At 39.1% G+C, this 16,576-nt stretch overlaps 3 protein-coding genes and 2 long non-coding RNA genes across 8 annotated transcripts in view; 2 read left to right on the top strand and 3 right to left on the bottom strand.

Moving 5' to 3' along the window:
• The window catches only part of LOC125768451 (uncharacterized), a 109,806-nt gene extending 96,502 nt beyond the window's left edge, over positions 1-13,304 (bottom strand). Inside the window, exons 1-3 of one of the 3 annotated variants that reach the window (XR_007418894.1) lie at positions 13,016-13,304; positions 12,038-12,269; positions 9,159-9,314 (exon numbers count right to left, since the gene is read on the bottom strand). This is a non-coding gene — a long non-coding RNA (uncharacterized LOC125768451). Of the gene's footprint in view, positions 1-1,052; positions 1,109-9,158; positions 9,315-12,037; positions 12,425-13,015 lie in introns of those variants that run through there. The other 2 variants (XR_007418895.1, XR_007418893.1) reach the window with 2 other exon arrangements.
• LOC125768443 (SET domain-containing protein SmydA-8) lies at positions 1,068-8,862 on the top strand. Its single transcript, XM_049436078.1, has 4 exons — positions 1,068-3,899; positions 6,912-7,048; positions 7,121-7,261; positions 7,332-8,862. Exons 1-4 carry the CDS (start codon positions 3,876-3,878, stop codon positions 8,608-8,610), a joined length of 1,581 nt encoding a protein of 526 aa, XP_049292035.1. The 5' UTR covers positions 1,068-3,875; the 3' UTR covers positions 8,611-8,862.
• Positions 9,360-10,654, bottom strand: LOC125768452 (uncharacterized). Its single transcript, XR_007418896.1, has 3 exons — positions 10,559-10,654; positions 10,113-10,215; positions 9,360-9,606 (listed from the first exon to the last, which is right to left on the bottom strand). It is a non-coding gene; the product is annotated as an uncharacterized LOC125768452 (long non-coding RNA).
• Positions 10,671-15,002, top strand: LOC125768449 (UPF0488 protein CG14286). Of its 2 annotated transcripts, none has more exons than XM_049436090.1 (2): positions 10,671-11,220; positions 14,515-15,002. In XM_049436090.1, the coding sequence occupies exons 1-2, from the start codon at positions 11,004-11,006 to the stop codon at positions 14,910-14,912; spliced, it is 615 nt and encodes a 204-aa protein (XP_049292047.1). In that variant the 5' UTR covers positions 10,671-11,003; the 3' UTR covers positions 14,913-15,002. The 2 variants fall into 2 exon arrangements, with proteins under 2 accessions (XP_049292047.1, XP_049292046.1); XM_049436089.1 differs by lacking the exon at positions 10,671-11,220 and adding an exon at positions 14,136-14,422.
• Positions 15,003-15,243: 241 nt separating this feature from the next.
• On the bottom strand, positions 15,244-16,479 carry LOC125768450 (28 kDa heat- and acid-stable phosphoprotein-like). Its single transcript, XM_049436091.1, has 3 exons — positions 16,289-16,479; positions 15,659-16,129; positions 15,244-15,582 (listed from the first exon to the last, which is right to left on the bottom strand). Exons 1-3 carry the CDS (start codon positions 16,296-16,298, stop codon positions 15,548-15,550), a joined length of 516 nt encoding a protein of 171 aa, XP_049292048.1. The 5' UTR covers positions 16,299-16,479; the 3' UTR covers positions 15,244-15,547.
• Between the last annotated feature and the right edge of the window lie 97 nt (positions 16,480-16,576).

Below are 16,576 nucleotides of genomic sequence, written 5' to 3'. Positions count from 1 at the left end.
ATGTTGCAAGTATGTTTATCAACAAAATTAACTATCAATGCGCTCTTTCGGAATTTTAATGTGCTTATTTAATGTATATAATTACGTTTTTGAGTGGTCTGTTGACTAATGAATGATCGTTATTATTATTATTGACTGTTTGCAAAACAGTTATTTTCTCGTAGTTTGATCTTTTTTTAAGCGTGAAATGCATCCGAAATGCCAGTATATTTATAAGCATTTATTCGGGAACAATACATGTTCCCAGTAAGCTTTCAATATAGAATTCTCGTATGCGTTAAAATTTCTGTCATTTTTAAGCACATCTCTTTATAACAACTACAAATTGGAGTTAATAACACAACTAATAAGCTCTCTACAATGAAGTAATATTATTATTTCCTCACTCAAACGCATCACGTAGCCTAGAAATATTGCTGCTTCTTCTTCTACTCTTCCGGATGCGGTATAATTACAATATCCAATCATTTCTTCCACTTTTTGCGTTCCATTTACCCGAAGGCCGACAGCACCTTACGGAAGTCATAAAACTGTCCTGAGTCTGCTAGGTTGCCACGATTACGTGCCGAACAGTAATTAAATTTAAAATATTGTTGCGGCCATCCGACCGAAACTTTACTGCACGAGCGGTTGCTGCGGTTCGTATAAAATGTGGAAAAGAGAGCTCGTGTAAGGTAAGGGAGTATTAAACACAAGCCCAAACCCCGGAAGGATTGGTTCAAAATGATGAATTAAAATTCATTTTCCATCGTCTGTTACCTTTCGGAGCGTCATACATTTTAATAATGTCTCACGGAATCACAATCTGGAGAAGGTAATGAAATGAAATGATGATAATAGTTGACGTTATAAGGATGTATTGCGTGTGTAATGGATATTCTTTCTTTGTCTAGCTTTTTACACAATTTCCTATTCACACAGAGGACCAGGCGTCTAAACTGTGTTGTGGTCAACGATGTTTCCACAGATGTTTCTTGGAGTTTACATTTGAAATGATACTTACGAAGAGAACGTGTAAATAAAAGTAATAGTAAATAAGTAAACATACATACACATTATTTCTTCGCCGTTCATTAGCAATCCGATAGCAGTGTTGCATTTAAATGACCTGTTTGAGAAAAACAAATATTGAAATTCAGAAGCTTATCATTGGCGTTAATATCCTAGACAATCATAACATCATAACATCATCTTGTATACTTTATCCTTCAAATGCGTTTTCATGTGCATATAGTGTCAATGTTTTTACGATTAAGAATTTAGGGAAGATTTGAAACTATTTATTTATTTGTGTCGAAAATCAATTGGAGAAAACAATTCCTAACACTATTAACCGCACGCGGTCTTGTCCTATCTGCCCCCTTTGGTAACCGTGCAGATCGTGTCAGACATCGACACATACAGTAGTAAATGTTTACACGGTACATGTTTCTCCATCAGTTCAAAATTCTTCTAAACTTCCTGCCGTGCCATTAATACATTAAGTCGTGTTTGATTGGATTACCCTCCACTGTAGCACTGTAGCTAACTTTCATCGTAAACCATTCCTGCACGTACGTAATGTCATGTACTGTCACAACTCCAAAAATATTATTTTGTCCCCTACCATCTCTCCATTCCTTATCTGCTCCTATTCAGCTCTTCATATTTGCGCTGACATCTTAGCGACTTTTCGGTTATTCCAAATGCGTCGAAAATTCTCATATTTTAAGATGCTCACCGAAATATGTATGTTCAAGTACGACAAACGGTGACGACGCACACTGATGATGATGGTAATGATGGCGGATAGACAGAGCGTCAAAACAACATACAACATTCATTAATTACACTTCACCGGGCGGGTAGTAGGCCCGGTTTAAAAGTAATGACAGATAGCTGCCAAATTGACTTAGAAAGGGGCTTATGAAAATTTTTAATCCTGTGTGACTAATTAGTGGCGTACAAAAAAACGTAAAGTAAAAAAAGGTGTAAAAGAGGCGGAACTGTAAAAAAATATCACACTACTACTTTACCGTAATGATTTATAAAAGTCTCTACCACCGTGTGTGCATTTGTAAAAGGTAATTGAAATTATTACATTTGTTTTGATACTGTGTCCCATACTATCAACAATTTTTATTACTCTGCTTATTGCGAGAATATTTAAATACATTTGCAACACAATATAAACTTTAATTAATTCCTATACTGTCACGAACAAAAAAACTTTTTTTTAAATTCATTTTATTGAATATGCTTTTATCTTTTCCTATTAGATCTCTGGTCATGCATTGGTGCTTTAAAAGATGTAATGCATACCATAAGTAACATCTAATCAATACACTTACAAACGATGAGTTTCCGAAAAAAGTAACAGATTTGTATGTGTTTAAAGGTCTAAATGTATGCAACCTCTATCGTTGAGTATACTATTAGGTCCATTAGTGTTATCGAAAGTTACGTTACCAACCTGAGTTTTCTTATTTAAAATTAATGTCAAGACATCAATTTCATCAATCATCTGTTGCTAGCTAATATATTCATGTACATAATTTTGCGGTAGAGTATATATAAGTAGACATCAAATGGTACATACTGAATATCAAACTGACACTATGACGTTATTTGGCGTTGGTTTGGATAAATCGTCCGCCGTTTGCAATGCAATTTAGGACGAACGCCATCAGTACAAAACGTCTCTCAGAAGCTGTCGGTCGCTATACGTAGAGTGGTTGTTTGTGGTGTTTGAAGGAAAATATAACTATAACAAAAGGGTTACTCGTTCGAGTGATTGAGAGAGTGAAAAACTGAAACAGTGCATCTGACACATGTCAGCATGAACGAACTTGAAGAGGGAAAAGACAGTTGTAACAAGATTTTCATTTCTGTGTTACTTTCCTTTCGAACAAGTTTAGGAATCGCTTTGATTGAGAGTAAAATTAGCATGAGAGATGTGTTCTTCGCAGGCCACACATACCCTCAGGCAACGTTTAATTGACTGTTTGACAGACGCATCTCAAGTTACCAGTACCTTCAACGCTGGGAAACACACACGCATGTACACGCAAAAAAGTCACTTCACTACGACGCAATCGTTCCATCATTTGTCACGGCGAATTTGACCGTACGTAACGCGTTTCGTGACACTCGACGGACAGGAGTACCAGCCGGGGCAATCCATGTGTCGATGTGTCAAAATACGAGTTGTTTGAAGCAACAAGTTGCACCAACCATCGGCTAATGTGACCGTGAAACGATGGCAAACTACACTGATCGGTAACATCTGGTACGGTGTTAACCTTTTCGTCCGGCTAGTCGGTAACATCTCGGACCAGGTGGCTCCATTTCCCTCCCGGCGGGAGACCATAATAAATAAATACATGAATAAATAAATAACTATATCGCGAAGGCGTGCTGCTTTCAACTCAAATTTCATGCATTTTCATGTGAAAATGAATCGTGGCCTCACGCTCAATCAAGCGTGGTCCAAACTAATACCATCGAGCGGGCGTGAAGCAAAACCACACGAACGACAGATGCGATGCGATAGAGAAAGAGAAGAGATCAGCATCGCTGTAGTTTTGTGGGACCGTTGATTTGTGGTTCTAAAAATAAGAATACTGTATTCCAACGACCGATTTCCTCGGATCCGTTTGCCCCTTTAGAGACTATGGTGAAACGTTCGGACGTTCGGTACCTGGTGACAGAAGAGTGAAATTTGTCGTGAAAGACATCACACATACATACAGCGCTTGGTGAGTTTAACATGAAACACAACGTCGGATTACACCCTCGATAGTGAAGCGTTGGTAACCAATCGAGTTAGAACTGTTTTAAATTTCGTTCAAAGTGCGGACTGTACTGTGTGCAGTGCTCCGGAATTAACGAAAAGTATGCCGCCACATCATAAGAAAAAGGTAAGGATGAACGATCAATTTAATAAAAAGTGTAATCCTACTGCCTTTCTCCTCAACGCCGTTGATGTCTTCCCTACCTCGATGACTTTTTTGCATTCTTCTATCGCCTTCGCATTGGCCATCCTTGCCAGGTGTTATTCGTTTATTTAGTTCATATTCAGAGGTGTTCAATTACTCTGTCGGCTTTGAGGGTTCATCTTCACTTAAACTTTATTTCTCTTTCAAAGCCTCCGCGCCTCCCCTAAGAGTTAGTGGTTGTATTGTATACCCAAAGACAGATAATGTTAAGTACAAGTATATCCTACTCTAGTACAAATAAGAACTTATTTCGTGATCTAGTTATGCGTAGACCTTTAATCAGAACATTTTGAGTTGAGCTTGAATGAAGTTCAAATGATTAAATTTTACAAAAAGAAACTAAACTACTAAACTAAGACTAACTAATTTCTATCAAGTATAATTCATTGGTAAATATGCAGACATGCACATAATATGCATTTGCAGACATGGTTGTTTTGGTATTTTCACCTGAACCTGAAATAAACTAACATCATGCTATACCCATGCTTATGATCAACTCTACATGCGCTCTTTATTTTTTTTTAGCAAAGAAAACAAATACTTGAGCCACCTAGAAGAACTAATTACGCTAAATGGTTCGGACTAGGAATCCTCATTTACAAAATAAATAAAACATGCAGTTTGACATTGCCTTCTTCATGTCACTGTCGGTATGATTCATGGGTGTAATTGTACCCCCATCTGTAAGGATGACAGCTTTATCATCTCTTAAAGAAATTAAGACTACAACCCTGTATGCTTTTAAATATTATAAGTGGAAGAATCCAAAAAAAAAATTAAGTTTAATGCAATTCTGAAACAAACACAACATCAAGCATGTGTAATGACACATTATACGAATGATATGGAGACGCCCAGTAGTTTATTCTAAATCAATACTGAACAACCTATATGGAGGTGGCCCGGTGGTGTAAATAACAAACGACGCTAGTTGCACACCACTGGACCGGCGATCAAATCCTATCCGGATTGTCTCACCGTTGCAAGGACTGACTATCCGGCTACGCGGTAAAAATATGTTTAGAAAGCCAGAAATTGCCGGCGTGACCTTAGAGGTCGTTAAAGCCAACAAGAGAGAGATAGACTTTATTGTCGAAAAAATACTAAATTGACAAAACCATTCAAGTAACATTATATTGCAGCATGCTTCGTCGATCGCTTACCATAACTGCTGAGAAATGTTCAATTTCAACGTTCCTCGATCTGTACTGACACCAATGTTGACAGACATTCTCTCCTTGGATACGTTGATTACAAATACGTCTTTACCCAACATCGTTTCGAAACCTCTCCCCAACTGAAAATATTTCACAACAGACGACATTTGCCAATCTCTCCAATCGCCTCGGGACCAAGATGCAGAGTGGTTTCGACACACGCCAACAATTGTCTAGTTAATTATAATATAGCTTTTCTCAGCTCTCCAAACGGTACCACATTTGTTCCGAAGCCAATTGTTCGGACGACAACTATTTAGTAGCATTCTCACAGAAACTGATCCTTCATGCAACGGTAACACGAAGCGAATGGGCACGCGTACGAGTTTTGAACAGAGTTTTACTTCTTTCAACATACTTGCCTACTTAGTGGTATTTTGTTCTGAGCGCATTGCCATAACCCACACACGCGCGTTCCGCCAAACGGATGAGATAATTTTCTTCCTATTTTTATTATAATTCACTCAAATCACACACAAAAATCAGTGTGTTCTTTTGCAGCCTCACGTCATATTACAAGCTGGCAAGAAAATGCTAACAGGTGTGCTTTTTCAATTAATTATTTTTAAAATTATTATACGGGAAAGCTAAGCTAAAGCATATATCATTGCATCAGTGAATCATGGGAAGCTCGAATAACAACAATGGATGCAGTTTGCCATTATCCTGCAGTTCGAAGAAAATATATTTTGATTAGTTGTAGTTTTCTTTTAGTAAAATTATCTTATTCATTATATATTTATTTAAAAATAGCATTGTTTAAAGGTTGCACAGCGCAGGAAAATTATTATTAAATTTTCTAAAGTGAATAACCAAAGTGCACAGTGCCAGTTAGTTAAATATTAAAAAATCCGTTTGAACACTTATCACATTCACTTAAACACTTAAACACTTATCATAACACTTGAAACATTTTCTACATAATAAACAGCTAGTGATCATTAACGAATGCTCAAAAACATCAAAGGAATGAATGAATTTAATTCAACTTCGCGATCGTTATTCAACAAACTTTATGTTGTTTATAAGCATCGTCTTTGATTAATCATTAATCAGCAACTGCAAATGGTTTCCACATGTTTGCATAGGAACTTATCCCTGCAAATTGCTGATTTTTTAAAACGCATTAAACATTAAACGAGAGGAGACAGAACCCACGCATGAAACTCTCCAAAGTACGTCTCTTTTAATACGATGCCCGATAAAAGCCTTTCAAAAATTCGACATGTGAACACTTATGTACGTGTCAACGTTTACCGGAAAAAATAATGTTGAAAAGCTAATGGGTTAAGCAATATATACAACATACACGTCACTCTTGCGTAAATGCATGCAATGCAATCCTTTCGCACTAACAGAGCATTCGTTAATAATCAATGACGGGCAAGTGTGCAAAAAAGCATAGCACGATTTCCCATTGCACGTTTGGGAATCTTTCGCTCCCGCACACACTTCTGTTGGCAAATTAATTAGCTCTGTAAACAGGAAACTACAGCGAGGAACATTCATAATTGGGAACATAGCAGCTAGGTAGGTAAATGGGGAAAGTTAAAATACCAGCCGGATTAATTCGCATGTACAACAATTGAAAGGCGCGATGGTGTTCTCCAGCGTTTCTTGCCTTAAGTTCATGGACATTATATATATACTTGAATCTATTTTTAAATGCACTTTCGGAAGTGATTTAATGGCTCTTTCTACTTTTCCTACGCAGAAACAAAAAAAACAAAGCCAATCATCTGGCATTTCCAAAGAAAATACCAACTCAACCTCAGCATGCGACCATTCAATTGATGTCCCACTGGAAGCTAACGCATCATACTCTGTAAAACGTACCGAGCAGGTTGGAAGGTATTGCTTGAAACACGGTCGTACAAATAATGGTACTTTCCTTCAAATTTCATGTTTCACTCATCCTCGCAGATACCTTGTTGCTTCGCGAGACCTTAAAGCTGGTGATATTATCATCGAAACGTCGCCTATCATCGTGGGTCCGTGCGCAGAAACTGAACCAGTCTGTTTGGGATGTCACAGCACCTTCATAGCGGACAGCGTTATCTACAGGCAAGAGAGATTCACAAATAAGACGCACTATTTGTATTACCGTACTAAATACACCTAAAATATCCTGTAGATGTGAGAACTGTAACTGGCGCATATGTTCCCCAAATTGTCACGGTCTTATCACACCAAGTATTCACTCTCGGCTCGAATGCATTCCACTGCGTGATAAGGCTGTCCATAAGCTGCTCCAGACATCCACTCCTGTCCAAGTGAAGCTGATGTACGAAGCCATACTTACATTACGATGTATGCTACTGAAAACCGTAGATTTCGCAATGTACGATCGTCTACTGGATATGGACCCTTTGAATGACGTTCGACAACAAATACCTAAGCTTTGGAACCGTAACCAAAAAGATATTGTACAACGAATTCGGAACGATTGGGGGTTTGAAATGGAGTTTACCGAACAGGAACTGCACACCATCTGTGGCATCATCGAGGTCAATTCGTTTGAGGTGGGTCAGGAGCCGATCAAAGCTCGTGCGCTTTTCCCAAAAGCGTATCTCCTTATGCACGACTGTACGCCCAACACGGGCCACACGGATGAACTTCGAACACATTACCTAACCGTAAGGGTTCTGCGAGATGTAAAGGCGGGTGAATCACTTACACTCACATACGCACACATCCTGCAAGGTACATTGAAACGACGCCAGCATTTAAAAGAAGAAAAGTTCTTTTACTGTAACTGTCGTCGTTGTTCCGATCCTACCGAACTCGGTACGTACTGCAGTGCACTACGTTGCAACAAGTGTCGAAAAGGACACATTCTACCAGTGAATCCACTCAATCATGAATCAGAATGGCTTTGTCAGCAATGCCCAAATGGAATGTCTTGCGAGTCGGTTATAATGCTACTCGAAAAACTCTCTCGACAGCTTGGATGCATCGGTGCGAAAGATGTGGACGGGTTGGAAACATTTCTTCGCATACAGAGCACGGTCCTGCACGATAACCACTATCTGTTATTGTCGGTTAAACATTCACTTTGTGAACTATATGGAAAGATTGAGAGCTATTTAATACCGCAACTGAGTCCGGACCAGTTGAAACGCAAGGAAATACTCTGTCGTGATCTACTTGAAGTAGTAGATCAATTGGAGCCTGGGTTAAGTAGACTAAAGGGTACCATAATGTACGAGCTGCATGTACCACTATTGATAGAGTCGGGTCAACAATTTCAGAGAGGTATTATTCAACGAACTGAGCTACGCCGGCGACTGAAGGAGGTGCAAAAACTTTTGAAAGAGAGCGAAAAGATTTTATCGCTTGAGCCGGAAGGATCGCCGGAGCATAGTATAGCAGAGGCCGCTAGAGAAGCTCTTGAAAATATGGGATCTGTATGAACAGCAAGATTGCTACAATAAAATATGTTTAATATTATAAATAAAACCCTTGGGATTTGAATGCATAGTGTAGAGAACTGCTCAACAGCAGTAATAAGGAATCTTCTCAATAGCATAAAGTAGAACGCTGCTCGACAGCAGCACGAATTGTAATCCCCGGCACGTGGACGTAGACCAAGAGCATTAAGGAACACTTTATGTACTTCGAAACAACAGGACGAAATAAACGGTCTCTGACATTCTGATCTACAACCAAGGAAATCGTCATCTTAAATCTCATCCGAAGACCACGTGATACAAGCAGTGGCGGATCAAGCTCCTTGGATGTCCTAGGCGTAATAGCTATTGGTGACCCCTATCAATACAAAACTGCTATCCCGGAGGGAGTGGGGGAGGGGACTAATTGACTTGATCTTTGAGGGCAACTTTCTTTTTTAGCCTTACACAAATTACACGACATTCTGAAACTGTTCTATCAATTGCTTCAATTATTCGAATGCTGCTAGTAATAATCTTATTTTCGATATTCCTGAATGTTGTTTACTTACCCGGGCTAAACGATAGTTTATACGAAAGACACTTGACTTTCATGAACCAAAGGAAAACATTTACTTCGGCCGATAATACTGCTTTGCGGCTCTTTTGCTTTGAAACATCGATATTTTTCTTTCACATTTAACATTTCTTTGGCACATTTAAAACTCCTTTGGCACATTTAAAACACCTTTAACACATTTAAAACACCTTTGACACATTTAAAACACCTTTGGCACATTTAAAACACCTTTGACACATTTAAAATGTGGTACTCGCCTGCAATGGCCACATTTTTTAATACACGAATTTTTCCAAAAAGCGCATTGAAAAAAAGATTTCACTTTTTTCTTCCAAAAAACAATCAACACTTGCAACATATTTTTTCTATGCACGAAGGAAGGGAGCCGCTTTCCACACATGTAACGAAAGTTTTTTTTTGTTATCTCCAAATTTTATGAACTAGCCCGGAGGTTACGAAAAAACAAAATAAACACCACAAATGAAAATAATTTGAAGGTTTAGACACGCATAGAACACCCACTGATTAGTAATTTCCTTACACTCAAACACGTAGCCTCCGGCATAGCGTATGCTGGCATACGCGCTGAACACAATGATAACTTTAAAGTTGGTTCAAGAATGCAAGAACCTACATTGCCTAAGCGGTAAGCGCAAGATGGAACAAATCCTGTTATAGCTTAACCGCGATCAACACGATACACACTACGCTTCGGTGTATTGAAACCACCACAGTCGATCGAAAAAACCATGTATAGTGAGAGCATACGCTGGCAACAATTTGAACACGCGCAAAAGAAATCTGCATTGTTTAACAACACATCAACGCAATAATTGATGTATTAACCATTATTTGTATCGAATATGATACTCGAGCAAAGGACATCACTTTTTGGCACCAAAAACTGTCTTGCAAAATGTTCTACAGAGGAAGGACGCCGCTTTACCGCAAGCCTATTTTTCACTAGTCAAACGTATTGCTGTCCGATCGCTACTGATCACAGTTTCTCCTTTGCTCATTAGCATTATCTTTTCTGCTTCACCACACACCTACACAACTATAATTGGCGAAGCAGCACACACACTTCGCTCCACCTTAAGAGACGATTGAGCTAAATGAAACCTCGCAAAAAAAACGATTCCATCTGCATTGTTTAACAACACATCAACGCAATAATTGATGTATTAACCATTATTTGTATCGAATATGATACTCGAGCAAAGGACATCACTTTTTGGCACCAAAAACTGTCTTGCAAAATGTTCTACAGAGGAAGGACGCCGCTTTACCGCAAGCCTATTTTTCACTAGTCAAACGTATTGCTGTCCGATCGCTACTGATCACAGTTTCTCCTTTGCACATTAGCATTATCTTTTCTGCTTCACCACACACCTACACAACTATAATTGGCGAAGCAGCACACACTTCGCTAAACCTTAAGAGACGAATGAGCTAAATGAAACCTCGGAAAAAACGATTCCACAACTCTTCGCTGGTATAGAAAATATTAGCATAGGTTTAAACACTTTTTAATAACACAATGCTTTTTGGAAACATACGCTGCACAAAAAATGCAATTGATTTGCAAGCTTAGTATGCGTAGAGTACACGCTGCGATTGCTGATATGTTATAAGTAGGATCAATACGCTATCAGAAAAACGCCTAAGATTATGCATTGCTCATTTCGATATCCGACAGCATCCGACGGAAATATTTTAGAAAACGAAAATTCAACATGCACTTGTTTTGACGTTTCAGTTCGGTTGACATAAAAAGGCAAAACATCAAAACATCCTTTTCTGCAGTTTCACGACCGCTTTAAACTTTTTGTTACAAATGCCACCTCCAAAATTAAAGTTGCACAAAAATATTGGAAACCTTAAATCTATTCCACGGCCCAGCCCATCAGCGACGAAAGCATCTTCTGATGGAAATGCACCTAATGCATCACAATCCGAGGAAGATCGGCAATTCGAACTCGAGCTGTACTGGTGCATCCAGCAACTGGAATCATCTCTCAGCCTACCGAATATACGGGAAAACAACAAAAAAAGTATGTCCCTTTTATTTTGCATGCTCAAAATCATCACTTAAAAGTTGTTTTCAACTTTTTTTCAACTTAATATTAAATATGTTTAATATTATAAATAAAACCCTTGGGAATTGAATGCATAGTGTAGAGAACTGCTCAACAGCAGTAATAAGGAATCTTCTCAATAGCATAAAGTAGAACGCTGCTCGACAGCAGCACGAATTGTAATCCCCGGCACGTGGACGTAGACCAAGAGCATTAAGGAACACTTTATGTACTTCGAAACAACAGGACGAAATAAACGGTCTCTGACATTCTGATCTACAACCAAGGAAATCGTCATCTTAAATCTCATCCGAAGACCACGTGATACAAGCAGTGGCGGATCAAGCTCCTTGGATGTCCTAGGCGTAACAGCTATTGGTGACCCCTATCAATACAAAACTGCTATCCCGGAGGGAGTGGGGGAGGGGACTAATTGACTTGATCTTTGAGGGCAACTTTCTTTTTTAGCCTTACACAAATTACACGACATTCTGAAACTGTTCTATCAATTGCTTCAATTATTCGAATGCTGCTAGTAATAATCTTATTTTCGATATTCCTGAATGTTGTTTACCTACCCGGGCTAAACGATAGTTTATACGATAGACACTTGACTTTCATGAACCAAAGGAAAACATTTACTTCGGCCGATAATACTGCTTTGCGGCTCTTTTGCTTTGAAACATCGATATTTTTCTTTCACATTTAACATTTCTTTGGCACATTTAAAACTCCTTTGACACATTTAAAACACCTTTAACACATTTAAAACACCTTTGACACATTTAAACACCTTTGACACATTTAAAACACCTTTGACACATTTAAAATGTGGTACTCGCCTGCAATGGCCACATTTTTTAATACACGAATTTTTCCAAAAAGCGCATTGAAAAAAAGATTTCACTTTTTTCTTCCAAAAAACAATCAACACTTGCAACATATTTTTTCTATGCACAAAGGAAGGGAGCCGCTTTCCACACATGTAACGAAAGTTTTTTTTTGTTATCTCCAAATTTTATGAACTAGCCCGGAGGTTACGAAAAAACAAAATAAACACCACAAATGAAAATAATTTGAAGGTTTAGACACGCATAGAACACCCACTGATTAGTAATTTCCTTACACTCAAACACGTAGCCTCCGGCATAGCGTATGCTGGCATACGCGCTGAACACAATGATAACTTTAAAGCTGGTTCAAGAATGCAAGAACCTACATTGCCTAAGCGGTAAGCGCAAGATGGAACAAATCCTGTTATAGCTTAACCGCGATCAACACGATACACACTACGCTTCGGTGTATTGAAACCACCACAGTCGATCGAAAAAACCATGTATAGTGAGAGCATACGCTGGCAACAATTTGAACACGCGCAAAAGAAATCTGCATTGTTTAACAACACATCAACGCAATAATTGATGTATTAACCATTATTTGTATCGAATATGATACTCGAGCAAAGGACATCACTTTTTGGCACCAAAAACTGTCTTGCAAAATGTTCTACAGAGGAAGGACGCCGCTTTACCGCAAGCCTATTTTTCACTAGTCAAACGTATTGCTGTCCGATCGCTACTGATCACAGTTTCTCCTTTGCTCATTAGCATTATCTTTTCTGCTTCACCACACACCTACACAACTATAATTGGCGAAGCAGCACACACTTCGCTCCACCTTAAGAGACGATTGAGCTAAATGAAACCTCGCAAAAAAACGATTCCATCTGCATTGTTTAACAACACATCAACGCAATAATTTTTTTATTAACCATTATTTGTATCGAATATGATACTCGAGCAAAGGACATCACTTTTTGGCACCAAAAACTGTCTTGCAAAATGTTCTACAGAGGAAGGACGCCGCTTTACCGCAAGCCTATTTTTCACTAGTCAAACGTATTGCTGTCCGATCGCTACTGATCACAGTTTCTCCTTTGCTCATTAGCATTATCTTTTCTGCTTCACCACACACCTACACAACTATAATTGGCGAAGCAGCACACACTTCGCTCCACCTTAAGAGACGAATGAGCTAAATGAAACCTCGGAAAAATACGATTCCACAACTCTTCGCTAGTATAGAAAATATTAGCATAGGTTTAAACACTTTTTAATAACACGATGCTTTTTGGAAACATACGCTGCACAAAAAATGCAATTGATTTGCAAGCTTAGTATGCGTAGAGTACGATGATATGTTATACACCGTTTCTCGAGCTAGTTGGGATCAACCTCCGCTGAATTGGGATCACCATCAAGCGATTTGGGATTTTTCGCAGCGGATTTGGGATCTCGTGCTGCCGAAATGGGATAGCTCTCATGTTGTTGGGATCATCTTCACTTGAAATGGTCACTTTCTCATTCAAAATGGGCTAGTTTGACAGCGCGTGGATTGTAAACACGTTCAATCGGTGTTTTTATGTAAACAAACCAAATTTTAATAAAAGAATTTACATAATTCACATTCATTAGATGCATTTTATAGTTCAACAAGCAGTGCATTTATAAATTCTATTATTAAAATTTTATTTGTTTACTTAAAAACATCCATTAAACGCTTGCACTCCACGCGCTGTCAAACTAGCCCATTTTGAATGAGAAAGTGACCATTTCAAGTGAAGGTGATCCCAACAACATGAGAACTATCCCATTTCGGCAGCACGAGATCCCAAATCCGCTGCGAAAAATCCCAAATCGCTTGATGGTGATCCCAATTCAGCGGAGGTTGATCCCAACTAGCTCGAGAAACGGTGTAAGTAGGATCAATACGCTATCAGAAAAACGCCTAAGATTATGCATTGCTCATTTCGATATCCGACAGCATCCGACGGAAATATTTTAGAAAACGAAAATTCAACATGCACTTGTTTTGACGTTTCAGTTCGGTTGACATAAAAAGGCAAAACATCAAAACATCCTTTTCTGCAGTTTCACGACCGCTTTAAACTTTTTGTTACAAATGCCACCTACAAAATTAAAGTTGCACAAAAATACTGGAAACCTTAAATCTATTCCACGGCCCAGCCCATCAGCGACGAAAGCATCTTCTGATGGAAATGCACCTAATGCATCACAATCCGAGGAAGATCGGCAATTCGAACTCGAGCTGTACTGGTGCATCCAGCAACTGGAATCATCTCTCAGCCTACCGTATATGCGGGAAAACAACAAAAAAAGTATGTCCCTTTTATGTTGCATGCTCAAAATCATCACTTAAAAGTTGTTTTCAAGCAATTACTCATAAACACTTACCAATTACCGATTTCAGTGGAAGAAACTACCAAACTAATCAAAACACTGAAAAGCGGATCTCAACCAATCATCCGAAAAAGACAAATTATGAGAACCACCTACGGCGACTATCGGAGTAAAATGGCCTCCGAAGAGCAAGCGATGGCTGTAAACCCGGACAATATACGGTTTGAGAAACCGAAGGAAAAGCACCCAAAATACCATTTTGTGAAGAAATCTGCATTTTTAGTCGGATGTAACAATTTTCAATTTAACTTCCCAATTAAGGGTAGCGAATCTGAAAATCCCAAAGCATCAGAGATATCTTCCTCTAGTAAAAAGCAAGGTGGTGCGCAACTTATACCAACAAATGGTAATCAAATCGTTCCCTCGGATAATCTATTCCGGTTTAATTTTGATATTGAGAGTGAATAGGAAGGTACGAGCTATTTGCTAAAATTGAAATAAAAATAAATCAGCGCAAATATGTTGCTGCTGCTGATGGAGCACCTGATACACCTAAAATTATTACGCCTATCGTGAAAAGAATGTTTAGCTCGTTTTAGTAAATTAGTCATTTGAAAAGTTAAATTATTTCATACTGTTAAGATGAACAACTCGAAAGAATTCCGCTTCAAAATCTTAACATGAAAAAATGCAGCAAAGCGGAAAACCCGAGTGCATATGCAATATGATGACTTTATGTCTACTATCATTAAAAAATACCATTTCGCCAAGTAAATCATTCTCTACATGAGACAGCATGGCCGATTAGAATTTTATATTTATCGTACAATTATCTTTACTGCGTATCGATGTACAACACTCTAGCTGAACTTCTAGGGAAAGAAGTGAAAAAGAACGTTTCACGGCATTATCGACTTATCTACTAGGAGTTAGGGATTGTGGTCAGCTGAAATGGCTCCAAGACGGGAATCACATTACATTCATCCGCCCTCACAAAAAATTGGGACAGTACAATGTGATCAGTATTAATCGCGAAGCTAGAGGTGCGTACGAAAATTCATCTCGAATGCCATAACCCTACAGCTGCTGCCAATGGATATGCTCTAAGATGCGGTGCTCTTCATTTTGGATTCTTTATCTAGTGGCGAAAAAAAAAATCAAGATAGCAGTCAATTAAACTAGTTGATTCGAAATGCGCTACCAATTGCTGATACCTTTCTTTTCAGCCTCACGTCTGGCCGCTGCTTCTGCACGGTGCTGTTTGATGATTGCCAATCGTGCCAGATCAGCTTTTGCCTGTGCAGTTTTACCTTCTGCGTGCCGTTTCTGGTACGCCGCCGCTGCCCGCTGCTTTTCCAACTCTTCCTTCTCCCGACGTGTCAACTGTGGTTCTTCGTCCTCGTCCACTTCGTTCACCTTTCGGTGCGACTTTTTCGCCACACGGTTCGGGTTTTGAATCTGTATTACCGACTGTGCACCTTTTGCATTTTCATCATCGGATTCGGACTCATCCGAATCATCTTCATCGCCGTCCTCATTGTCCTCCTCGTCGTCTTCGTCATCTTCCGAGCCTTGTTCTCGTGTCTTGCGCCATTTTTTTTCCTCCTCATCCTTCTTACGTTGTGCTTCTAGTTCTTCCGGATTCGTGAAGTTGCGGTTGCGCCCCTTATGGTTTACGTATTTTCCTACAAAGGGACGGCACAATCAATTTAAGCTTAGTTGTTGATCGACGGAAAGTTATGTGTGTGCGTGTGTTAGATCTGCAGCATCTCAGTGCATTTGTTTTGCTTTTTTTATTCTCTCTTTTGCAACCATCTTTTCTGTAACAAAGCAAACAGTACTACCTCGCGGCATGATTTAGTGTGCGTCGGGAAGACGGAAGCTTATTCTTGTTACACTACTTATTAGCCGTTACGGTACACCAGCTGCCTCAATCTATCGAAGCGATATATTTTGCACAACCAATATCGTTCTTCTATTTGCGAATTATCCCGCTGTTGCCCTACAAACGTGTACGAGAAGATGCAGCAAAAAATCTTTCAGTTTTGACAAAGGCCAATCGCAACTGTCAAAAATGACATCCTGCAACCAACAGGTGCAATGGGGGTAAAATCGTTTTGCAGGGTTCTCCG

This window comes from Anopheles funestus, chromosome 3RL (genome assembly GCF_943734845.2).
Source record: "Anopheles funestus chromosome 3RL, idAnoFuneDA-416_04, whole genome shotgun sequence".
Lineage (NCBI taxonomy): Eukaryota > Metazoa > Arthropoda > Insecta > Diptera > Culicidae > Anopheles > Anopheles funestus.
Note: the sequence above shows the minus strand (reverse complement) of the source record. Positions and strands in the feature narration are given on the sequence as shown.